Raw genomic sequence first — 25853 nt, 5'->3', positions numbered from 1 at the left:
CATCTTTTACTCCAGATCTTTGGAGTTCCTTGTTTGTGATGTGTCACTGTCTATACACACTCATCATGGCCTCTCCATTGCCTCTAGTATATTTTGTTCAGATATATAGTTAGATGAATAACCTGACATGTTTGGGACATGGACAATAGATATAGACATAGATCTTGGACAGACATTGTAAATTGATATTGAGGAACCCAAAGTTAAAAAGAGTCTAGATTGTCTTTGGGAAGTTGCAAAGTTTTTTTAAAAATCTTAACTTTCTTCCTTTAAAAAAAGCATATCTTTTTTTTGTATTTGACTAGTGTTATTATAAAGCTTTAAATCATAAAATACTAAGAAGAATTAAAAATGAGTATTATCCAGAGGGCTCTAAATTTGTGAGAAAGGTTAATTTCCTTTTGCTTAAAAAGAGAAACAATAAAAACCCAATGCACTAGTCATTGAATTCCTTAGCTTCTCTGTGTCCATGGACTAGTAGGTAATGCTAACTTCAGCTCTTGTCTTTTGTACCTGTAAAGCATTTTATGTTTGTGACTCAGTTTGTTCATGTCCCTCCAGTGATTTCATTCAACAAGCATGTAGTAAGTCCTTACTGTGTGCAAGAGAACATTACTAATTGTGTAAGTTAAGGAGCATTGGGAGAATGCAAAGATAAATGATACAATTTCTCCCTTTGAGGAACTTAAAATATACTGGGGAGGAGGCAGACATGCTCACAAATAAATAGACTGGGAATTAGAAAAGAATATTACCCCAGGCAGAGTATAAAGTGTTGTATGATCAGGTGAAGGAGAGAGCCTACTATCATCTTGAGGGGGAAGGGAAATGAATGAAGGCTTCCTAAAGGAAGTTGTTTTTCATTTGGATCTTGAAGAATGGGTAGGAAATGAAGAGGTGGAGATAGAACTGGCAGTGTTCAGGGAAAGCCACATAGGGCATAGGAAAGAGTTTAAACCAAACACAGAGAAACCAGAGAGCACCACTTACTCACTGGTGATCAGACTGGATCATCTGGGGAAGAATAGAGAGTAAGTGAGGGGGACTTGGGTATGATAAGGCTGGAAGGATAGATTAGGGCTTGATCATGGAGTTGAATGCCAGGTGCAAGATTTAGATATGGAAAAGACCTTAGAGATTATTTAGTCCAACCCCCTTATTTTAAAAATAAATAGAGGCACAGGAGTAAAATGATTTCCCAAGATTATATAGTTTGTAAGCAGCAAAATTATGATTCAAACTCTGACCCTAATTCCCGTTTTCTGACCCTAAATCCATTTTTTCTCCACTATACCAAACTGCCTACTCAATTTGTTTATTAGGCAATGAAAAACCTTTGAAAGCTTAGATGGAAAGAGTGCTGGATTTTGGGATCAGAAGATCTGGGAACAAAGCCTGGCTCTGCCACTTAATACCTGAGTGGCCATCTTAGCTTTCTGGACCTTGGTTTTCTCATTTCTGAAGCAAGATTAGCTTGGATTGGTTTAGATTAGCTCTAAGTTCTCATCTAGCTCTGAAAAAATAAATCTTAGATTTTGTCATTGGTCATTGGAGGGAATAGGGGAACTCAAAGGTCAAGATCATATTAGAAATAAGGAAATTGGACTAAGATCCCCAAGGTACCTCCTGGCCATTCCTTCCAGTCCCAGGAAAATCCACCTTCTACAAGAAGCCTTTCTCAAACCACCAACCCCCCTTAATGTTAGTGCATTCCCTTTATTGATTTATCTCTACTTATCCTGTATCAACAACATAGCTGTTTGCCTGTTCTCTCTCCCATTAGACCACAAGCTCCTTGAAAGCAAGGACTGGATTTTTTTTGCCTTTCTTTTATACCACCCCTCTACCCTGCTCTGTCCACCACTTAGCATAATAGTGTTTGCCACATAACAGATACTTAATAAATGCTTGCATTGACTTGATGATAAGGACAGAATCCAGCTTTTGATGTTTTTTCTCCTTGATATCACTGCTTATGCTTTCTTCCTCTTTTTGATCAGTTTAGCACACCCTGATCCAATTCTCCATTTGTGAATTTCTTTCTTAGCCCTAGAGCCTGAAGATAATCACTTGAAGACACTTTGGTAGTTGACATGTCAGAAAAAGAAATGAAGAATTGATTTTCTGCACTTCTGGGGATGGGGCTGAGCTATACCTTTTGCCACTGTGCAGCCACCTTAATACTACAAGACCCTTTCTAGCAGCAGCTGTTTGGGACTCAGTAGGATATGCAGGAAGGGCACCTCCAGAGAAATTATACTCTCCAAAATGATAAACTAAAGGCACAGGTGCCACTTGGAAGACAAATTCTGAAATGGTGGCAGAAAAAATCAATTCCTTTCTGAGGACAGAGATGGAAGGGGAAAAAATAAACCCTTAGATGACAGTCTTAAGGAGAAAATAAGAGATGGAAGACTATAAGACAGTGGTGAATGGAGTTGACTCATAACTCTTGTTAAGCATGCTTGGATCCAGAAGGGACCCAACAAGCCCCAGCAGCATTCACATGAGCTCTCATTTTATATCTTGAGGAGAGGCACTTCTCCCACTGTTTCTTCTATCACTTTAAGTAATATCTGGATGTTTTCCCAGATGCAACTGAGCAATGGAGATTCTTATATATAGATGAATTTCCCATGGAACAGCACCTTACCCCTCCCTACTATGAGCTGAGACATCTGAGGTTTTGACCTGGTCTAGGGTTGTTTCTGCTCCTCTGAAAAGCCTTGAAGTTTCCATGAAGAATGAATTTTACTTTAGGACTAGATTAGGATAATTCCATACCCTAATTCCTTAGCCTCAGTAGTCTGGCATAAATTTCCCTAATATTACTGTGCTAGAGTAACAGAAAGATGGCTGGATGTGTTATCAGGAAACTTGGGCTAACATCCTGGTTCTACTACTTACTTTCTATAAAACTTTGGGGGAGAACTCAGTTTCTTCCTTTATAGGTGGCTAAGTAAATTCTACTACTTACAACTTCATGCAATATTTGAAATGAGGACTAATCCAGAAATAATGGGTTAGGCTACTAAAGAATTATGCTGAGAGCTGACACTGTAGAATGTGGTAAGAGGGACATACCACTTTTCTATTCAACATATCCTTCAAGGGTACCCTATTCACTATTTCTCTCCAGAATAAAATTCAAATCCCTTGCTATCTTCCCTTTGAGTTTTCTCACCTTATATTTTGGAAACAGTTGCCATATCAGCAAGGGTATGCTGGTAAATAAATATTTAGCAACCAGCTTTGAGATGAGAGAGAGGGAATGGACTCATGACACCTTACCTTCCATCTTAGAATCCATACTGCGTATTGGTTCTAAGACAGAAGAGTGTAAAGGGCTAGGCAATGGGGTTAAGTGGCTTACTCAGGGTCACACAGCTAGGAAGTGCCTGAGGTCAGATTTGAATACGGGACCTCCTTTCCTTGGACTTGTCTCTCAATCCACTGAACTGCCTAGCTGCCCCATGATGACATAACTTTTAAGTTTAATCTGAATTATTAACATTTTCTCTATTACTTAAGTCTAGACAATCAACAAAATAATAAATCATGCCCTGAAATAGAAATGCTCACACTGAAAATTTAACAATCAGATCTTGGGAGCCAGTTTGAGGTGACTCCTATACACACTGGCTACCCTCAGAACCAGGAGGCAGACTGGGAAATTAGTGAGCTTATGAGGGGTGCCATAGAAGGAGTTTTCTTGGGGAGAAGGATAACTATTTCTCCCCTAATTATTTTGATAAAGATGGGAGTGTGGATGTGAGAGAAAAGGGCTTGGGATAAAATTAATTGAGAACTGTTTCTGCATCCCTATTTTGGCAGCCTCAGGCACTGGGCAGCCCCAGTTTTCTCTTCCTTTAAGAACTGTTCAGTTGGAAAATGAAAGTTTCCGGGGTTCCCAAAATATGAAGTGAGAGTGCTTAAATAAGGCATCCCTAGCTAAAATTCTTTCTACAGGCTATATAACTCTCTCTGAGATTCCACAGCTAGAATTGGGGTTCATTCTAATTGGGTTTAGTACCCCTTTCCCGGGAATGCTCTCCCTTCTCATCTCCCCTTCCTGGCTTCCCTGTTCTTTAAGACTCAGTTCAGTCACCATCTTCTTCCTGAAACTTATCCTCTTCCCCTCAGCTGGTGGTTGACTGATTATATTACCTCAAGAGGTAACCATTCATTTGGCTTACTTAACTCTATAATCTTTATTATGACTGTAAACTCCTGGAGGGCAAGAACTGTGTTATTTATCTGGGATTTCAGTCCATGGACTGGGACTCTACACTAAGCATGCCTAAGTAAATACTATATAGGGTTGGCATTTAAATAACAGTTAAAAGATTCTTTTTTGACTGCTGAACTGAAAGACACCATCACTTAGCTGAGAGCTGGAGGAGAGAGTCTGAGAATTGTAGACCACTAGCCTGGGAGCCTGGGAGCTAAGGGAGTTAGTGGGTAGAGTGCAGAGCCTGAAGTCAGGAAAACTCATCTTCCTGAATTCAAATTTGGCCTCAGACACCTACTGGCTGCATAACTCTGGGTAAGTCCCTAAATTCTGTTTACCTCAGCTTGCTCAGCTGTAAAATGTGGAGAAGGAAATGGCAAACCACTTCAGCATCTTTGCCCAGAAAACCCCAATACAACTGAAGGAAACAGGAAAAGAACCCAATACAACTGAAATGACTGAGCAATGACAGCCAAGAGACTGTACTCTCAGCCCTCATTGGAAGTATGACTTTGGAGAAGTCATTTCCCTTCTCTGGGTTTCAGTTTCCCCACCTGGAGAAAGGTGAGGAAGCTAGATTAGAGAAGTCCTCAAGACTCATCTAATTCTAATAGTCTATATTCTATGGGGAAGTTTTGGAAATGAGTATGTGTATGTTGGGGTGGGGGGTGGGTCAGGCAGAGGACTGGAGCACTTCTGTCTGGACACTGAAGGGCCAGTTCCTGTGGGTCAAGGATGCACCACCAGATCACAAAGCACTGAAGACAAACATTACCTACCTCTTCCCCTAAAATGAGTCCCTCTCCCATTAATAGGATTCATTTGGAGTGCAGTGCTATAGGACCCCAGATGTCTAGAGAGGCAGAAAGAGTATTGGGGGGCATCTAGGTGGCTCAATGGATAGAGAGCCAGGTCTGGAGATGGAAGGTTCAGGGTTCAAATATGGCCTCAGACACTTCCTGGCTGTGGGACCCTGGGCAAGTCATTTAACCCCCATTGCTTAGACCTTAATCCTCTTCTGCCTTGGAATTGATACTTAGTTTTGATTTCAAGACAGGTTAGGTTGTTTTATTTAGTTATTTATTTTTTAAGAGTATTGGACCTGGTGTCAGGAGAACTAGGTTCCAGTTCTGATTGGACACTTACTAGTTCTGTAACTGATGAGCATGTCACTCAACCTCTATGAACTTCAGTCTCTTTCTCAGGAAAACAAGGATAAGCCTCCTTATACAGTACACCTACCTCACAGATTCTTTAAGGAAGTGCCTTGTAAAATTGATGTTATTCTATAAATAGGCCTTTGGATTGTCTATTTCACTATGAATCAGTTGATAGAAATCTTCCAATGTGTCTTTGAAGTATCTTCCTCAGTGTTGTGGCGAAGCGTTAATTAGAGCCATTTGTAAAAATACTTTGTAAATAGTAAAACACTAAATCAATGCCAGCTATTATTATTAAAGAGCTCTGGCCTGAGAATCAGAAGGTAATTTTAAGTCCTTTGAATATTTGACTTTTGTTTCCTCATCTGTAAAATAAGGAGTCAAATATTTACAACCTCATAGAGTGGTTGTGAGTAAAAGTAGTAAAGCGTTTTCTAAACCATATATTTATGTATGGCTACATAGGTATATATCCACACGTCTACATATATGTGTATGTATGTACATTCATATATCTAAACGTATATGTCAGTTATTGTCAGAGAGATAAATGTATTATTGCTCTTTCTATCCCTTGAAATGCAGAGCTATTTGGCTTGGATAGTTAGATGAAGAGGCTCTGAAGAGAGGTTATTTTTAATTGGGTTGGTTTAAGTTCTGGGCCTGCCTGCCTCTTTATATGCAGTTTTGAAATCACATCCCTTGTCTCCATTCCCTTAAATGCCACAAATAAATAAATTAATGAACAAGCAGACAAATGAATAAGTAAGTAAATAAATGTCTGTACCCAAAGATCACCTAGTATCTCAAGCATATCTCTTGCTAAGATTTGGATTTATGAATAACAATAGCTTACATTTATAATAATAATAAAATTTGGTGACATTTATATAGTGCTTTAAGGATTGCAAAACATTTTACTGTCATTGTTTCATTTGATATCTCAGATATTTTAATTCACTTCAAAGTCAGGGATTTTTAGAGATCATCTAGTCCAGTGATGGACAAACTAGGGCCTACAGGCCAGATGTGGCCCCATGGAATGTTCTAGCCAGCTGTGCAACATTATTCCTAATCTGATGAATACAATGAGTAGGATACAATACAATGAAACTTCCAAAGAGTTGCCTTAGAAACAGACTGACAGATGAGCATTTCCTTTCCTTTGGCCCCCTGTTTAAAAAGTTTGCCCATCACTGATCTAGTCCATTTTCTTCATTTTTAAGAAAAGGAAACTGAAGCCAACAGAGGGGAAGTGCTTCATTCCAGAATCACACTCCTAGAAAGTGGCAAACCTGGGATTTGAACTCAGAACTTGAGACTCTACATTACACCATGCAGTCTACTCAATTCAACAGATATTGAAGGGCCTATTTTGTGCTGGTCCCTATGCTAGGTTCTAGAATACTGAGATTGAAAACAATGCATGTAGCTTGTTTTCTCCTAAGAGGGATACAGCATATATACATAAGAAGAATAATCCAAGAATATTATGGAGGCAAAGGAGAGATTCAGAGACAGTACTCTTGGCCATTTTGAATTAAACTGAATGGTAAAATGTTTATTAAGCATTTATTGTGTGTTAAGTAGTATACTAAGTAGTGGGGATACAAATACCAGCAAGTCAAACAAACTTTGTCTTTAAAAAGCCCAATTTCTAATGGGGAAGAGAACACATAAAGGGAACTAAAAAGAAGGAGAAATAATTGGAGTGTGCTTGGTGGTGGGCTTGGAATCAGCAAGACTCATCTGCATGAGTTCAAATCTGGCCTCAGGCATTTGCTAGCTGTGTGACCCTGGGCAAGTCACTTAACACTGTCTCAATTTCTTCTTCTATAAAATGAGCTAGAGAAAGAGATGGCAGACCCCTCTGGTATTTTTGCCAAGAAAATCCCCAAATAGGATCATGAAACAAAAAAAACCAACACACATGGTGCCATTGTTTGGAAATGTCCAAAAAGTGAAAGAGTCCTGATTCTGGGCAAGATAAGAAAGAAACTCATTTATCAGAGCCCAGAATCCCAGAGACATAGTTAGAGGTTCCAGTGGAAGGGAGATGAGAGGATGAAAATGGGGAAGGGAAGAGCAAAAAAGGTGAAAAGGGAAGGAGAAGAAAATGAGAGAGAGGGAAAGAGAAGACAAAAAAGAGAAATGAACTGGGGAAGTCTTCATAGTGAATGCATCACCTGACCACCTTGAAAGAAAAGGAGGATTTGAATAGGAAAAAATATTAGAGAGGAAGTGGTCTGTCACAGCTACTCTCAGTCATCCAAAGAGCCTTTGAGAGTTGCTAATGAATATCTATATAAAAACCATGGACCAAGTACTCTGATAATATGCATTTTCCGAAAGTTCATTTGTAAGTCAGTTGTTTGCAACTCAACATGGAATAATTTAGGAACACAGGAATAATGCTTTGCTATCATTGGGAAGTGGGTTTAACATTCAAGAACCAATCCAAATGACCCCTCTTTATTGACATCTGCCATCAGCCTCTCAATCAGAAGAAATTTATTCCTTTTGTGCATTCTAATGATACTTTGTAGTAGGAGAAAAGGCAGAAAATCAGCTTGGGGTCAGCTTGTGGAAGAACTTAAATGATGGGTTAAAGAGATCAACCTTTATCATGAGGACATTGGGGAGCTATTGAAGATTTTTCAGCAGGGGCATGACATCATCATATCATCAATGACATGCTATCTGGTATTTTAGAAAGATTAATGGAGCCATAATTTTTGCATAGAGTGCAAAGAGAATTTGGAGACAGGGAAAGTGGTTATAAAGCTATTGCAGTAGTCTAGGCATAATGTGATAAGGGCTTGGGTAAAGGTAATGGTCATGGGGGTGTTAAGAAGGAATAGATATGAAGGGATAAGGAAACAATCAATAGAATTTGGTAACTAGATAGAATAGGAGTGGGAGGACATGGGTGAAGGATAGAGATAAATCAAAGATAACTCCAAGGTTAAAATCTCCTGTGACTGAGACAAAAGTGCTGCCAACAGAACAAGGAAAATCAGGAGGTGTAGTTGGTTTGGGGGGCAGGGTAAGAAAATTAATTGACTTTAATCATGTTGATTCTGGGGTGCTGGCAGGACATTCAGGTGGAGATGCTTTGTAGGCAGTTAGATATGGAGGTCTGGAGATTAGTAGGGAGGTCATGGCTAGAGAAAGGGTTTGGGGAGGTATATATATAAAGATAATATTTAATCTTTGAGAGAAGATAAAAAGCAAACTATGCAGATACAAATGTAAGAGAAGACCGAGTATTTATTTTTGTGTATTCCCAAAGTTAATTTATGAATTGGTTGTTTAGAACTCAGAATGTATTTTCCTGTAGAAATAATTGTATAAGTAGGTGCATTGCTTAAGAGTAAGCCCTATCCTTTAACATTTAACTTAAATGTCACTTCCTTTCTGAAGCCTGTATTAGAACTAAATGGTAGTGAGGAGGGGGGGGACACAATATAAAGAAAAAATAAAATTACATTGGGGAAAAGAAAAAAATCCATAGGCTTCAGAGTCAATTCCAAGCTGACCATGAGTCCATAATATAATGTAATTATTAGAAGGCAATATGATATTCATCAGAATAGTTTGCCAGTATTTAGCAGAGAATTTCTTACTTAGAATTGAATAGTTCATCACTAGAGTAGTACATGCAATTTGGGGCACTGTATTTGAAAAAGGCACAGAGAAAAATGGGAAAGAGTCCAGAAAAGAGCAATGAAAATGACTAAAGTGTTGTTAAATAAGACCTTTAAAGAAAGGTCAGAATAATTGGAATGATTTAGTCTTAAGAAGAGAAGAGTGAGGGTTTGACTCAGTAATTGTCAAACTTATGAAAGGTTATTATGAGGAAGATACTGAGCATCTGTTCCCTATCTCCTCTGAAGGAAGAGCAAGAAATTAGCTCTGATGGAAGCAAGGAAGATTTAGGTTTGATGCAAATGAACTTATGCTCTGCTGAAAGGAACATCTCAAAAAAATAGATAATTAAAAAACATGGAACCCAAGCAAAGCTTTAAACACAGAATAAACATCATTTTTTCTGGGGATAGTTGAAGCACAAATATACCTGGGCACAAAATCAGGGACTAGCACATTCAGGTCTCCATAAAAGCAAAGACCCAGAAGAAAACTGTAAAATTCAAGCAGATGTCCAGCTATATAAAAAGTTTATGTAGTACCAAACATCTGGATATCTGAAAATGCTGAATAATTTATTTGATTTTTCACTTTTCTTTCGGATGTCTTTGGTCAATTGGATCCCACCTTCCTGAGACCCCACTAGAGTCATCTTAATGTTAACCCTTGCCCATAAAAGACCCATTTCCCCTGTCATCTCCTCTTAAGAAGCCTTCCCTGGTCCCATTATTTTCTATTCATATTCCATCATCTGATTTTAGAGCATTTTGTATTTTTCTTATACACATATTCTAATTTGTAACTTGGAAATCTCTGTTCATTCTTTTAACTTTTGCTATACTGTAAGCTCTTCAAGGGCAGGAGTTTATCTTTATATTTTCCCTAGAACCAGCTTCAAGTACATTGTACACAGTAGGCCCTTAATAAATATTTGTTGAGTGAATGAATATTGATAATATGCTGGTAATCTCTCAATTGCTGCCAATGAAATGCAAGAATGTTTATTTATACCTGAACATTCTGAGTAATATCTGTAGATAACATATTAATAATAAGCATGGTTATAAATTAATTAATCAGCTACCACCTTGATATCTTAATTAAATGGAACACAGCATTAGCATAAACACTTCAAGACAGAAAGCAATAAAGATGGACCAGATGGAAATACAGAAGTCTCATTTGTATTTATCACCATAACTCCTTTCCTTCCCCCAGATGGCATCTCCAAATGGGAGAATATGGTCCCTCAGACAAGGTAATCAGAGCTCAAGGCATATCAAACCAAGGCAATGTGCATAGGAATTAGATTTCTACCTGTCTGAGAGATGGAACAAAAGGTAATTTTGAGAAATATGATTAAGCATTAAACTCTCCCCAACATAACAGGCCTCAGGATTCAGAGGCATTGATGTGACTCAACATATGTTAAAATACTTGATTGATTTCTTACTCTGAGGACTCTCAGACACCTGCTTTAAGAGCTAACATCCCCCCCCCCAAATTTAAAATCTGACCCTATACTGAATGGCCTTTTATATCCATATCCCCATCATATAAACTAGAAATTTCCACAAACTTGGACTTTCATTGCATGTATTCCTCAAATTACAGAAAGTCCGTGAAGATAACCCTATGATCTAACATCATCTACTTCCCACTTCTTTCTTTTTTCTCTAAAGTCCCACAATTTAGAAATTGTGATGAAAGCACCTTGTCTTGAGGCCTTTTAATTTCTTTACTAGGACTTCATAATTCTCAGAGATCTCTTCCTCATTATACTGGGCAGTTTGATTCTCACCAATGTGATTCACTAGTAGTGAGGAGTGTATCATGAGCTTTGTTAAGCCTTGGGAAGCTCTCCATTAAATCTCATGGACCAACCCAAAAGAGAAAGCCTACCCCATCATTCATTATGCCAGGTTAGCATATAGCCACCTCTGTGCTCCCCTGCAGGGAATTGCTGACCACCATGAAGCTTCTCTTTCTTTTTGAGTCTGTACCTGCATATCCTCCCGATGAGTATGTTACTGTTTTTTCCCTATTCCTTCTCCTTACCTGTTCCCTCTGGGTCAAAATCTTGAGCCTTCTGTCCTTGACATGGGTGATTTGGAAGCCATGAGATGGCAAAGATGAACAAGAGTGGGTTCCATTTTTAGTATCTATACCAAGGATCCTCTTGTGATGACAGAGAAACCTCATTAATGTGAACCCTGCTAATTGCAGAGTTTTAATGGCTCAGATATGGTGCCCATGATTTGTATTCAGGAATGAATTAGAAATGATTCTTTCATCTGTAGATTTTCAAAGATTTATAGCTCTGCCTTGCTTTTCCAAAATACATTTGCTACTGAAAAGATGAGTGTAAATCAAATTTTTGTAAGTTGAATCATTCAAAATGCACTCGGGGAGCGCTCTATTTAAAGGAATCCTACTGTGAATTTTTCTTTCTGTAAATCTATCAATCTAATTTATCTTTTGTGTAATTCTAGATTTTTTTTATTTATTGGGTTATTTCTAAGCAGGGATAATTGGATCATAGATTTAGAGCAAGAAAGGGTTTTAGAGGTCATCAAGTCCAAATCCGGTATTTAACAGATGAGAAAACTGAGGTACAGAGAGGTCCTTATTCCTGACTACAAGGGCAGCACTCTATCCTATGCCATGTTGCTTTTGGATCATGATAACTTGAGAGCCACTATGGCATAGTGTTTAGAGAGTTGGCCTATGAGTCCAGAGACATAGGTTCATGTTGTACCTCCTGAATTAACATACCGTCTCTGGAACCCTGAGGAAGTTGCTTAACCTCTCAGTGGCTCCAGATAACTTTCTAATACCATAAATTGCAAAGCACATGCTTTTATCTGCATTGGTTGAAGGAATTTCCTTAGTGAAAGTTCTATACATGAGTTAAATCACAGGTCCAAGTACAAAACCAATAGCACTACATATTACAAACTACTTTCCTCCAAACAATCTCTTGGAGGAAGTATGAATATTATTATCTCCATGTTGCAGGTGAGAAAATTAAGGTAGAGAAAGGCAAAATAATTTGCCTGTTTCCTTCCGCCCCAATCAATCAAACAATATTTGTTAAGTGCTTACTATGTGCTAGGTACAGTACCAAGTGTTAATTGTCAACGTTTTTTAGACCAGATTATCAAGTCTTCTGCCTCCAGGTCCATGGTCATTTTTACAACACAATGAGACTTAAAAAAGTCATTGCCCTTTTCAAATCAGAGATTCAGGACATTAAGGACTGTCAAAAGACCTTCAATGTCTACACTTTGCAAACTTTTAAGCATTTTAGAAATATCAGCTATGAATATTCTTCTTCAACATCAAGAAATGTTTTTATATTTAAATACTTTTATATTTATATTTTATTTTATATAATGTATGTCATTTAGAAAGGATTAATACCACTTTTCAATTTCTAAAGAAAAGCCCATACCAAAAATTTTAGTTATCATATTTACTTTGAGGACTAATGAAAAAAATTGAATTGATTAAAGAAATTACATTTCTTTAAAAATCCCAGAGAATTCAGACCTTTTTTTTGACCAGTCATCCTAACATCCTCTCTATCTTTCTGAAATAACAGAATTTCACTTTCATCCAGGTTATTACCCCTTATCAGACAAGAGAGTTCTCCAGAAGCTAATACTGGAGTCAGAACAAGTGCATCCTTATTGATCATGGCATCAGAAGGCCCTGGAGGGCATCTGGTTGATGGCAGCCGGACATTGATGAGCCTAGATTGGCTAGAAATGCTTTGGGTCCCTATGGGCTCCAAAGTCTCTTATTGTTACGTTGTTGATAGGACTTGAGGTTTGGAGCACAAGAAAAACAGTGATCCAGTTCTTTGTTTGAGAAAAGGAACTTCATTAGAGTAAGATTAGATCTCTGTGAAGAAAATCAGAAAATCTGGGCATTGCAATTTGCTGGCTGTATAACCAAGGTGGAAAAATCACTTCCCCTAACTAAGCCACGATTCCCTCCTCTATAAAATAAGGGAGTTAGATTAGCTGGTCTCTAAGGTTCCCTGTAGTTCTAACATTCTCTTTTCTCTGTTCTAATCTCCCTTCTAGCTCTTATATTCTATAATTCTCTGACTTTAACTCTTTATCTTCTCAGAACATGAAATTTGTTCTAGAGTTCTTCTCAGAACTTCTGTCTTGTTTCTCTCACTATTTCCCTTTCTCTGCTTTCTCTGCTTCTTTTCCTCTCTATTTTTTAGAGGGGGGAATATTTGGATTTGCCAAAAAACAATGAGAAGAGGAATTAATCCATTTCGATCCACTTCTTCTTCCCTTTGCCTCCCAAACTCTGAATCAATCCATTACATCTCAAGGTTATATCTAGACCAGCTTATCCAACAGTGTGGTACCTTTCTAAGAGCCTAAGGGATGACAGATCTAAGTTATTAAGACAACAGTTTCTGGCACCAAAGTAAAAGAAGTCCATTTGAATCTTTGGTCACCATATAATTGGTCTAGTTCAGTCTACTCTGGGGAAAAAAGCAGATTTTTAAAATCAGCTTTAGGTCCTATAATAGTTCTATGTAGCACTTGGGGAACAAACTAGACTCTGCCTTCAGCAAACCATTCACTCATTCATTCACCAAATATTTAGGGAGAAAGATAAAAACTCCATTAACTGGTACCTTAGACAGTAATGGGAAAGCCTGAAGTAGTCTTATTAGAATTAAGCATGTACCACATAGCTGAGAAATGAGAGTCCACTGGCTCCCAGATGACATTCATCTGCATCAAAGAAAGCAGTTTTAGTCTGGTTTGATTAGGTAGAGCTCCAGCTGTACCACAAACTGTAAGTTCCTTGATAAATGGGGATAGAGACTCATCAGCAGATTAGAGTAGATACTATTGCCTGAACTAAAGTAACTTTCATCTAAAGCAGTAGCATCAGAATTGTCTCTTAAGAGCCTCTTCTTTTCCTGTGACTAACAGGAATTCCACATTTAAATGAAATATCTCCTATTCTCTTCTTTCTCCTCCACCCCACACATAATTCATGAGGAACATCGTTGAATTTAAAACACATTTTTAATGAAAAGAGACTCTGGACTTGGGGTTGGAGACCTTTGTGTGAATTCTGGCTCTGCCACCGTGCAAATCATTTCTCCCTTTTTGTCAGAGGCAGCTGGTGGCATGGTGGGTAGAGTGCTAGACTTGGAGTCAGGAAGACCTGAGTTTGAGTATGACCTTAAGACACATACTAGTTGAGTTATCCTGAGCAAGTCACTTAACCTGGCTGCCTGGCTTTCTCCATCGATAAAAAGGGATAATAATAGCACCAGCCTCTCAGGATTATTGTGAAGATAAAATGAGATATTTGTGAAGTACATGGCAAATACTAAAGTGCTATATAAATGCTATTATTATAATTATGATCATAATAATTACTATTCTTATACAATGATGTGGGCAGCATGGTAGAGTGGGAGGAGCATTGGATCTTGAATTGTGGCCCAGTCAGTTACTACCTGTGGAGCTTGAGACAGAAGCTATTCTCTGGGATCCTGATTCCTCATCTGTAAGACAAGGTTAGGCAAGATGCTCTTTCAGGTGCCTTCCAGCTTTCTGATTTTTTGATGCTGTGATATAAGTGCCATCTGTGTGCAAAGGATAGTTCTGAATACTGGAGGTGGAAGAGGTGGTGGTTAGGAATAATACAGCGATGAATAAGAAAGAGCTCCTGTACTCAATGAGCCATATTGGTATGGTAGAAGAAGATAAGGAAAGTGTAAAAATAACTATATTACAAAGAAGAGCATGATTAGTACATAAAAGCATTACAAGCAAAGTGATACATGAGAACTAAGGATAGAAAGTTTATTTCTGACTAGGGTGGTAAGGAAAGGATCCATGGAGAAGGTAACATTTGAGTTGGATCTTGAAGGAAGTCAACTGGCATTGACCAAGGCTGGGGTAGGGAGGAATGTCTATGAAGGCAGAGAGTCCACGCTGTAATTATTTTTCTATCTACCTCAACACCTACCACAATGCTCTGCACATATTAGATATTTAGTGTTTGTTGAATTTAATTCTAGGTGAAGGGAACAGAATGTGCACAGGCAGAAAAGCTGGAAGTTTAGTTTTATGTCAGATAAAAAGGATATTTTTTTCTAAAAGAGGGCTAAAATCAGAGTCAGTCACTGAAATGCATGGAAAGCTTAAGTTGGTCAGAAACAGCTAAAGCCCTGGAGGAATTCTAGAGAAGCAGGAGATGCCTTGACACTAGACAGACTGTCAAATAAGAAAGGACGGAGATGAGTTTTGGTTTCTTGACAGTGTTTTGTTTTGCTTCCTGCCCTCTAGGTCTCCTGGGAATGGTCGCCCATATGATGTACACTCAAGTGTTCCAGGTCACGGTCAGCCTGGGACCTGAAGACTGGAGACCTCACTCCTGGGACTACGGCTGGTCCTTCTGGTATGTGTCCTTTTCAGCTTGTGACATTAGCTCCCTTAGGCAAATGTCAAATGGGGTTGTTTTTCTTCTCTCTAAGGAGAGTCACAGTGGAAAGAGCAATGAACTTGGCATCATAAGGCTTGAGCTCAACTGTCTCTGCTACTTATTAATCAAATGACTTTGGGCAAAGTCACTTCATCTCTTGGATCCTCAGTGTTTTTCCCCCTCAGCTATTGTTAATGCCATAACTCTTTGACATCTGGTCAGAAGCTTTTGGCATTCTACATACGGAGTAGTTAGCTCAGTCCCAGGCTCACAAAAGCAGAGAAAGAGTTCACGGTTACTGTTGACAAGGACTCCTCCCCACCTTTTTACCTCCTACTGATGTAGAAGGCCCTGACTATGGCTCCTCAGTGAGGAAGTTGGTGGGATGGAGATCTCCATGCCAATGAAGACAGCATGAGTAAAGTGCTTTTGCAAACCTTAAAAGACCATATAAATGCTTAGTTGTTGTTGTTGTTGTTGTTGTTGTTGTTGTTACCACCAAAGGTTCATGTGCTGCCCCAAGTAGGGAACAGAGTAGGAAACAATGGATTCAATTAATGAACACATCATGAGACCAGACAAGCCACTGGGATCAAAATTAATGGTAGCATTCTAGGATTGGACTGGCAGAAGACAGAGGAGTTCAGGTTCAAGAATGGAGCAAAGCTGGGCAATCTGAGGGTATCTGGGCCAAAGCACTAAGCTGCTGTGTTGCTTTGTGGGAGCTGTTGCTTCAAAAGGAGTGTGTTGCTTTTAACTTTAGGGGGTCCAAGACAATGTGCTTGACTCTCACTCCCCACTCCCCCAGACTAAAGCAAAATCCTCTGAGCTTCAAGAGGCCTTGCTTAGTTAGTGTGAGCTCAGCTCCATCTGCCATCAAATTGGATATTGGTTGATTGTCCATCCTGGAAGATGACCAAAATGATATTACTATGTTAGGATCAATGTACAGTGTGTCTCACTGTGGCCAATCATACTAATATGGGCTTGGAAGGGTCTCGCACAGGTTAGGTACAAATTGTCCTATGAACACCTGGGAGGGAGATGTCTCTAAATTTGAGGATCTCATTTTTCTTTTGATTTACTACAATTCTACTTTGCTCATAGAGCACAGAGCTTCTTTGATAGGCATGCCATTGCCAGATGGTCCTGTGGCTGTGTCACTCATGGTTCACAGTCAATAACAAAATTCTTCAGAAATATCTTAAGTGTGTTTTTATATTTTATGTCTCAAGAAGGACCATATCCTCCAGTCCCAAACGGAATCTCAGCAGGTCAATTTATATCCTCCGAGTTCAACTGAGTTTGAATACTGCAGAGTGGAAACATAATGCCTTGGAGACACAAGACCCAGTCCCAGCTGTCAGGACCCACCCAAGGGAAGGCCAGAAAATGCCAGTAATTAGTGACCATCAAGATGGGGTGGGGGTTGGGGGAAGAAATCTTGCCTCTGAAGCAAAAGAAGAGAGGTCCTAGTTGGGAGTAGATCTCTGGGACCAAGATGAGAAGATGAGTGAGCCAGCTGATGATTAGGGCATTTTAAATCTAAAGAAGCTGCTGGAGATTTAGAAGCCAAAGTGCAGATATTGCCAACCAGCCAACTGAAGCTACTTCCTTAAACCTTTTTGGTATCAAGACTTGCGTGCCCCACCATTAGCTAGCTCTGTCACTTAGGTCTTCTGCCTTCTGAATTAGTCATTTTGACTAAGTCAGTGAATGGACTTTATACTGGTTCCCCCATTAGCTAACCATAGTTTGGGGCACTTCACTTAACCTCTCTGGGCCTTGGTTTTTTATCTGTAAAATGAAGACAGTTGGACTGGATGATGAAAATCTCTTGCAAAACATCCAGCTTCATAAATTGTAATTTAGGAGAAAAAATATTGGCTCTGGAGTCAGATGCCTTTAAAAGCCTAACTATGACCTTGGACAAATCACTTAAACTCCTTGGGCCTCAGTTTTCTCATCTTTCAAATGAATAGATTGGATTAGAGGATCTCTCAATTCCCATCTAGCTCTATACCTGTGATCTCTGATCTATTTCCTGGAGTCTTCTACTCCAATCCATTCTCAAGGGTAAAGGACATGGATCCTAGGATACCGAAAGCCCTTCAGCTATGTTGAAGAGTCATTCTAGATTTTGAGATCTGGAGATGAACTGGCAGGAGTTGGGAGTAGCTGGTAGCTGCCTCACTCAAAAAACCCTAATGCCTTAAAACCCTTACTGATATTCTGAAGGAAAGCTTTTTGGTCTCTGGGGCAGAGAATGTTTCCCTCAGAGGGGGTATAGATAAAAGGATTCCTGAACATTCCTTTTGCTCTCCTGCTATGTATGGGCCACCAACTTTCCTTTTGACTTATTCATAATGCAGACTGGAGTGAGTAGGGATGTATTAGTGCTGATATATTTCTCCCTGTCACTGAGGCCCAGTGAAGATAGATTTGGACCATTTTTTATCCCTCTCAAAAACTCACATTTGGGGGTTCTTTCAGAGCCCTGCTTGCCATCTTTCTTATTTAATATGTGTGGGGCCATTTGTCAACACTCAGTGCTTTAGCTACCCAAATTCCCTTGAGAAGGGATTGGCTTAAAGTAAGATTAAGGGAACTGTAAACATTTGACTAAGGGATTGAAAGAAAACACTTCTGGGAGGCAGAAGAGTAGTGTAGAATGAACAGAAGGTTGAAAGACTTCAGTTCTGGTCTTAACCCAGCCACTAAGCAGCTGGACTGTATGACATTAAACAAGTCATTTCTCTCCTCTAAGGCTCAGGTTCCTCATTTTGAGCTAACATTTCAGAAGCTCTTCCAACTTGGCAAAGTTATACAACCACCCAGTGAGTTATATTATTATTATTACTCTCCATTTTACATGTCAGCGAACTGAGGCTCAGCATGGTTATAGACATGCTCCAGTCACATAGCTAGTAAGTAACAGACCTGGATTTGAACCAAGGTTTTCTGACTCTTAATGAGACCAGGGCTCTTTCTATTATAGCTGTCTGGCTCTGTAAAATGAAGTCTGTAGGTGTGGAGTGTGGACAGTAGACTAGACGATCCCTAAGGTCTCTTTCAATGCTAACATTCTAAAATCTGCAATTCTAATGAAAATACTGATGTTCGGACTTCACAAAGGAAGTGAAACATTCTACAGGAGTGCAGGGTTAATGAGAATGCACGCATTAGCTTCCCTAGTCTCAGACTACAACCTTAATGACTGCCAGCTTACTTGTGGTCATGAGGGATATGTGGATGGCACAAGTGCAAGTCCATCCCCAGCAGTAGAAGAATTCAACTCAACACATGCATGGTCCCTGTTGACCTTGTTGAAAAGGATCAGTTTTGTGTATGAGGGGCAGCAAATCAGCCTTCCTTGGCAAGAGGAAATTCAGAATCTTAAAGGCTGGCATCAGCCCTCTACTGCCCTTTCTTGGGCCATGTCAGCCCATAATCTTGCCCTGAGACTCTTGGATCTATGTTTATGGTCTTCTTCTAGCATGGACTCCTTTCTGTTCCTATGTTATATTGGGAAGCACTAGTTAAATCCTTTCCAAGTCCTATGATTTTTAATCCATTCCTTCTTTGGACTAGGACTAGGTACTCTATCCCACCTTCCCTCTATGGTTTCTGTCCCTGGTTCTTGGCTATTTCCCAATGACTGATTGCTTATTTCCCCCAATTTGCCCCACATTAACTCCTCTTGCGCTGGGGACTCTCAGCCTCATTCCAGGATAGGACCATAGTATTTAGATCTGAAGGAGGCATTGAAACTAACTGAATACAACCCTCTCGTCTTGCAGATAAGCGAACTCAGGCTTAGTGAGGTAAAATGATCTGTCTTAAGTCACATAACTAGAAATCAAGATTCAAACCTAGGACTTCTAATTCCATCCATAAACATTTACTAAGCTCCTGCTATGTGCCAGGCACTGTGCTAAGCACTGAGAATACAATGCCTGCCCTCTAGAACCTTACAATTTAACTAGCTGACTAGCACTAGCTCATCCTTATAAGGACTGATTTTCTATTGAGGACACAACATACTGAGTGCCTCTCCTGACCCTAGCAGATATACGTGACAATGGTGAACAGAGTGTTATGGTGTAATGCTGGGAGCTATCATGGTCTAATGTCAGGAATATTGGATTAGGAGTCAAAAGACATAGGTTCAAAACCTAGCTCTAATAAAGATTGGCAGTGTGATGGCTAAATTACTTAGCCTCTCTGATTCTGTAAAATGGAGATAATGTTACTTATAATGCCTATTTCACAGGATTGTCGTAAGGAAAATGTTTTCATAAACTGAAAATCTCTCAAATAAATGTCAGCTATAATTTGTGCTATGCCATTTTACATTTTAAAAAGTGCGTGACACAGTAAATAGTGAGCTGCTTCTCCATTGCCTATGCTCTTTTCAGATTCCGACTGTGTTAAACCCTATATCTTCCTACCTCTCTCCTCTCTCTGCCCTCTAGTTACCCAGGAGAAGCAGCAGATTAGTTACCCCCCTTGGGGCTAGGAGATGCCCCACCACTATGCTTGCTCACATGGTTTAGCATCCGAGTGTGTTTACTCCATTAGCTAACTCACAGAATTGATGCAAGAGAAGCTTTTCAAAGCATTTATTAATGTTTTCTATAAAAGTCCAAGGCAATTTGAAATAGATCAGTTTGTAGTTACTGTCCTAGAACAGGACTCTAGAAACAGAGGGATACATTTTATTATCTATTCCATCCCCCTTGAGGCAGGCCAGTGTTGCCTTCTTTTTGCATAAAAACAAAACTACAACAGAGATAAATGACTCACTCCAGACTAATCTGGACCTCCCAGCTGGAGAAAGGGTCCCTGTTGCTTGACCCTGAACATCTGCATGGTTTCTGATCTTGAATATCCCTTTCTTATGATAGTGTATTCCATATATCCAGTTTCATGAATAGTATTCAACAATGCAGGGATAAAAATGGTGAGTTCTGGAAAAAAGGCAAGCTTTGCCATACTGAGTCTTCATCGGTCCAGACTCATCAAATCCAGTAAGTGTGGGACAAGGGGAAAGTAGAAAGTCCAGGAGCAGTTTCTACAAGCATTTGGTAATTATTTCTTTGTCAATCACAGATTGAATATGCCCTCGATTTGAGTTCCTTGGGGAACAGAGAAGTCTAGTCCTGCTAATATATATTTGTCTGTAGGTATACAGTCTTGAGGCAGTGAGGTGGTGCAATGAATAGAGGGCTTGCCCTAGATTCAAAACTCATCTTCCTAAGTTCAAATTTGACTTCAGACACTTATTCCAAGACCCTGGGAAAGTAACTTAACCCTGTTTGCCTCAGTTCCTCATTTGTAAAAAATGAGCTGGAAAAGGAAATGACAAAACACTTCAGTATCTTGCCAAGAAAATCCAAAAGTCAGACACAACTGAAAATGACTGAATTGATTCAATCTTGAAACTTTTCATAGTTAATTTCCAATCGAGTCACCATGCCCACCTCTCTATCTCTCTCTGTCTTGTCTCTGTTTCTCACTCAAGGGATAGAAAATAGGAACAGAAACCAGCCAATTCGTCATCTCCCATTAGCAACTTGTACTTTCGTTTATTTATTTATTTGTTAAGACCCTTACTTTCCATCTTAGAATTAATACTGTGTATTGGTTCCAAGGCAGAAGAGTGATAAAAGATAGGCAAAAGGAGGTAAGTATCTTGCCCAAGATCATATAGCTAGGAAGTGTCTGGGTCAGATTTGCACTCAGGACCTCCCATCTCTAGATCTGATTTTCAGTTTACTTAGCCAACTACTTATCCCTACAACCTGTATTTTCAACACTATTCTTCTCTCCCTATATACTCCTCAACTTTGAGGATACTACCTTTTTCCTCATTTGTCATTCCTGAGAAGTTAGAGGCAAAGGAACTTCAGAGCCTCTCTTCTAGTCAAGAACCTATTAACCTGGTCTGGCTACCACTTCTTGTCAGTGGACGTCATCCTTGTCCATCAGATCAGCTCAGGCCAGTACTCCCTATCTTGTCTACCACCTACACACAGACAAAAGGATCCTTACTCTATAAGGAGCTTAAAAACAAGATGATTCTCTATAGTCAGTCTCTAATGGACTCACTGATTCACATCTTGGGGCAGGCCCAAGATGGCAGCTTATTTGCAGCAAAAGCCTGAAACTGCCTTCACTATCCTTCCAAACTGATCTTTGAAAAGCACTTCAAAAGGCAGGAGTCAAAGCATGATGAGTGAGTGAGTTTTCCTACTGAACACAACGTGAAAGATAGACAGAAATAGTTGATTCCCATGGGATAAGAGAGAACAGGTAGCAAAACTGCACAAAGTAGTGCCAGCCAACCACTTCCCACCCCCAACTACCACACCAGACTCAGAACTTGGGCCAAATTAAGGATTCTGGGATGCAGGCTACACCAGCAAAAGAGCACTCAGACCCAGCCCTTGAAGTGCCAGGCCTTGCACCAGTCCACAGTGAGGTTCAGAAGTCCATAGCCCTGGACCCTTTCAAGTATCCCTGGTAGTAGTGAAGACGTAGCACCAAGGAAAAGCCCTGTAATGTAGTATACAGAATTGGGGTGATATAGTTTTTTCTAGCTTTGGCTGAATTCCAAAAGCTGTTAGGGGTTTGGAATCTTGAGGAAAGCAGTTGGCTGGATCTTCCGTGGAGGGAGGTTGTCAGTCAGCTGAGCTGCCTTGATTACCTAGCTTTAATATTGAAATTTAGCCTAGCTTTGACATATTTACTTAAGAAATTATTATTTTAGATAAACCCTTTATATCTTCCTTTCCTAATACCATCCCTGCCTTCCTTCCCTTACCTTATATGTCTGTGGAGTTAATAAAGAGAGTAATTAGAGAGGAGTTAAATCTGTAAAGGGTTACCTAATTGACAGCATTAGTTATAGTTAGTCAGTCATCATTTATTCCCTTTAGATAGCAATAACACTTTGTAAAGCTGAGTTTAAAGGCAGGTCCTTACTCAGACTCCATCTTTACTTCCCTTCCCCACCTGAGGTTCCTGAGACAACTGATAGGGCTTTCCTTTGATCCACCTTCTTAACAAACATCCTTCAAAGAAAATAAACCCTTTTGTGTTTCAACAGCCCTATTAGTATAATTTGTCTGTTGGTTATCAAGAGGGAAGAAGAGGGAAAGAAACAACATACTCTGGGCTTAGAGGGAAGCTGGGGCATCCATCTTGAAGGAAGGTGTTACTTCAAAACAAGTCCCTTCCTGTGAAATTAACTGAAGCCTGTTTGTTAATTTCAGTCTAGTCTATTTCCCTCAGCTTGTGTTTGAGTCTAAGTCCCAGTCTGTAAGCCTGCTGTGTTTGTCTGTTTAGTTTAATTTCTCTTCTCCCTGAAGATCTCTGTTTCCCTTCTGTGTTATACTCCTGATTTCAGTCCTATTATATCCTGAATCTCCTTTAATCCCAGCCTACCTGTAACCGAGATTACCCACTTAGCAAGTCTCCAACATCCTCCTTTCAAATTCCTTATATCACACACCTTCCTCAAATTACCTACATAACATTTCTGGTGAGCCAAGTCATACGAAACCTGTCTTCTGAAGAAAAGAAAAGAAAATGAATTGCACAAGATTGATTTTTATATTAAGCAGTCTATCGCTGCTCATTTGGTCTTTTATGCAGGGAATGTGTGCATTTTGGCTGGTAAAAGTACCAAACATGATACAACAATTAATTGAAATCTACGACTATTATAAATGGTTTGCATTCACTTTAGCTGAATGTATATGCTTCATTCCAACAGCAGTGGCAATTGTTCTGGCTCTATGGCATTTTTTGGCAATTTTAAAAGCAGTCCTGACTCATCTGTTTAACTATTATAAGGCATCTGATTCAAAACAAGAAAATGATAACAAGGAACTAGTTGTGAACATAAAACTACTGTTCCAAGTGTTCTCGCCAGAATGTTATATGGAAATTTTGAGGAAAGGTGTGTGGTATAAGGGAATTTGAAAGGAGGGTGTTGGAGACTTGCTAAGTGGGTAATCTCGGTTACAGGTAGGCTGGGATTAAAGGAGATTCAGGATATAATAGGACTGAAATCAGGAGTATAACACAGAAGGGAAACAGAGATCTTCAGGGAGAAGAGAAATTAAACTAAACAGACAAACACAGCAGGCTTACAGACTGGGACTTAGACTCAAACACAAGCTGAGGGAAATAGACTAGACTGAAATTAACAAACAGGCTTCAGTTAATTTCACAGGAAGGGACTTGTTTTGAAGTAACACCTTCCTTCAAGATGGATGCCCCAGCTTCCCTCTAAGCCCAGAGTATGTTGTTTCTTTCCCTCTTCTTCCCTCTTGATAACCAACAGACAAATTATACTAATAGGGCTGTTGAAACACAAAAGGGTTTATTTTCTTTGAAGGATGTTTGTTAAGAAGGTGGATCAAAGGAAAGCCCTATCAGTTGTCTCAGGAACCTCAGGTGGGGAAGGGAAGTAAAGATGGAGTCTGAGTAAGGACCTGCCTTTAAACTCAGCTTTACAAAGTGTTATTGCTATCTAAAGGGAATAAATGATGACTGACTAACTATAACTAATGCTGTCAATTAGGTAACCCTTTACAGATTTAACTCCTCTCTAATTACTCTCTTTATTAACTCCACAGACATATAAGGTAAGGGAAGGAAGGCAGGGATGGTATTAGGAAAGGAAGATATAAAGGGTTTATCTAAAATAATAATTTCTTAAGTAAATATGTCAAAGCTAGGCTAAATTTCAATATTAAAGCTAGGTAATCAAGGCAGCTCAGCTGACTGACAACCTCCCTCCACGGAAGATCCAGCCAACTGCTTTCCTCAAGATTCCAAACCCCTAACAGCTTTTGGAATTCAGCCAAAGCTAGAAAAAACTATATCACCCCAATTCTATATACTACAGTAAGCAGAAGTGGAGACAGAATTGGCAAGCAGCTTGCAGAATTCCCAGTCCACAGGCAAAAAGAGGCTGGGAAAATGAGCAAACAGCAACAAAACAAAACAAAACAAAAACACTTGACCTTGACCTTTGAAAATTTCTATGGGGAAAAAGAGCAAAGAACGAACCAACAGGAGATGGAGAGATCTAAGCAAACACATGAAGAACTTCAAAAAAATGGGAGTTGGTCACACACTCAGGAAGAATTTAAAAAGGAATAAAAGTAATGCAAAAAGAAAATAACAGCTTAAAAAAAATTGGTCAACTGGAAAGAGAGGCACAAAAATCGTATGAAGAAAAATGTGCCATAAAAAGTAGAATGAACCAAAAGGAAAAGGAGGATCAAAAGGTTATGGAAGAAATCCAGTCTTTAAAAAGCAGAATTGGGCAAATAGAAGTTAATGATTTCACAGGACATCAAGAAACAATAAAATGAAGTCAAAAGAATGAAGAAACAGAAGAAAATATGAAATATCACATTGAAAAAATAGATGACCTAGAAACTATATTGAGGAGAAACAATTTAAGAATTATTGGACTATCTGAAAGCAATGACTTATAAAAAGAAGCCTAGACATCATATTACAAGAAATTATCCAAGAAAACTGCTATAAGATTCTGAAACAAGAGGGTAAAATAGAGATTGAAAAAAAAATCCACCTCCTGTAATAAATGCCCAAATGACAATTCCCAGGAATGTTATAGACAAATTCAAGAGTTCCCAGGCCAAAGAAAAAATACTGCAGGCAGACAGAAAGAAACAATTCAGATATCATGGAGCCCCAGTAAGGATTACATAGGATCTGGCAGCTTCCACATTGAAGGGCCAGAAGGCTTGGAATATGATATTCTGGAAAGCAAGAGAACTCGGTTTATCCATTAAAACTGATGATATTTTTTTTCAAGGGAAAGTATGATTACTTAATAAGATAGAAGGTTTCCATGCATTCTTGAAGGAAAGACCAGACTTAAATAGAAAATTTGATGTCCAAATACAAAATTCAAGAGAAGCATAAAAAGGTAAATAAGATTCTGAGGGATTTATGGAAAAGAATGCTACCCACATTCAGAGGAAGAACTGCAGGAGTGGAAACACAGAAGAAAATCAGCTGCTTGAACACATGGGTTGAGGCAGACATGATTGGGGATTTTGATTCGAAACTACCACACCAATGCAATGATCAACAATTTTGGAAATAGGTCTTGATTGATGACACATGTTAAAACCAGCGGAAATGTGCATCAGCCAGGGGTGGGGGGAGGGCGAGGGGTGAAGGGGAAAGTAGGAGCATGAGTCATGTAACCATGTTAACTTTTTAAAAAAATGAATATTAATAAATGTTAAAAAAGGTAAATAAGAAAAAAAATTAAGGTCAATAAT

General features: G+C 39.2%; 1 protein-coding gene across 1 annotated transcript in view; it reads left to right on the top strand.

Annotated features, from left to right (window-relative positions):
* The window catches only part of GSG1L (GSG1 like), a 364295-nt gene that overhangs the window by 259855 nt on the left and 78587 nt on the right, over positions 1 to 25853 (top strand). The window contains exon 4 of the mRNA XM_044656746.1: positions 15381 to 15492. Coding sequence (XP_044512681.1) covers positions 15381 to 15492 — 112 coding nt within the window. The remainder of the gene's footprint in view (positions 1 to 15380; positions 15493 to 25853) is intronic.

Source organism: Gracilinanus agilis, chromosome 1, assembly GCF_016433145.1.
Source record: "Gracilinanus agilis isolate LMUSP501 chromosome 1, AgileGrace, whole genome shotgun sequence".
In the NCBI taxonomy this organism is placed as follows: Eukaryota; Metazoa; Chordata; class Mammalia; order Didelphimorphia; family Didelphidae; genus Gracilinanus; species Gracilinanus agilis.
The sequence above is the reverse complement of the archived record's forward strand: the minus strand, read 5'-3'. Positions and strand labels throughout refer to the sequence as shown.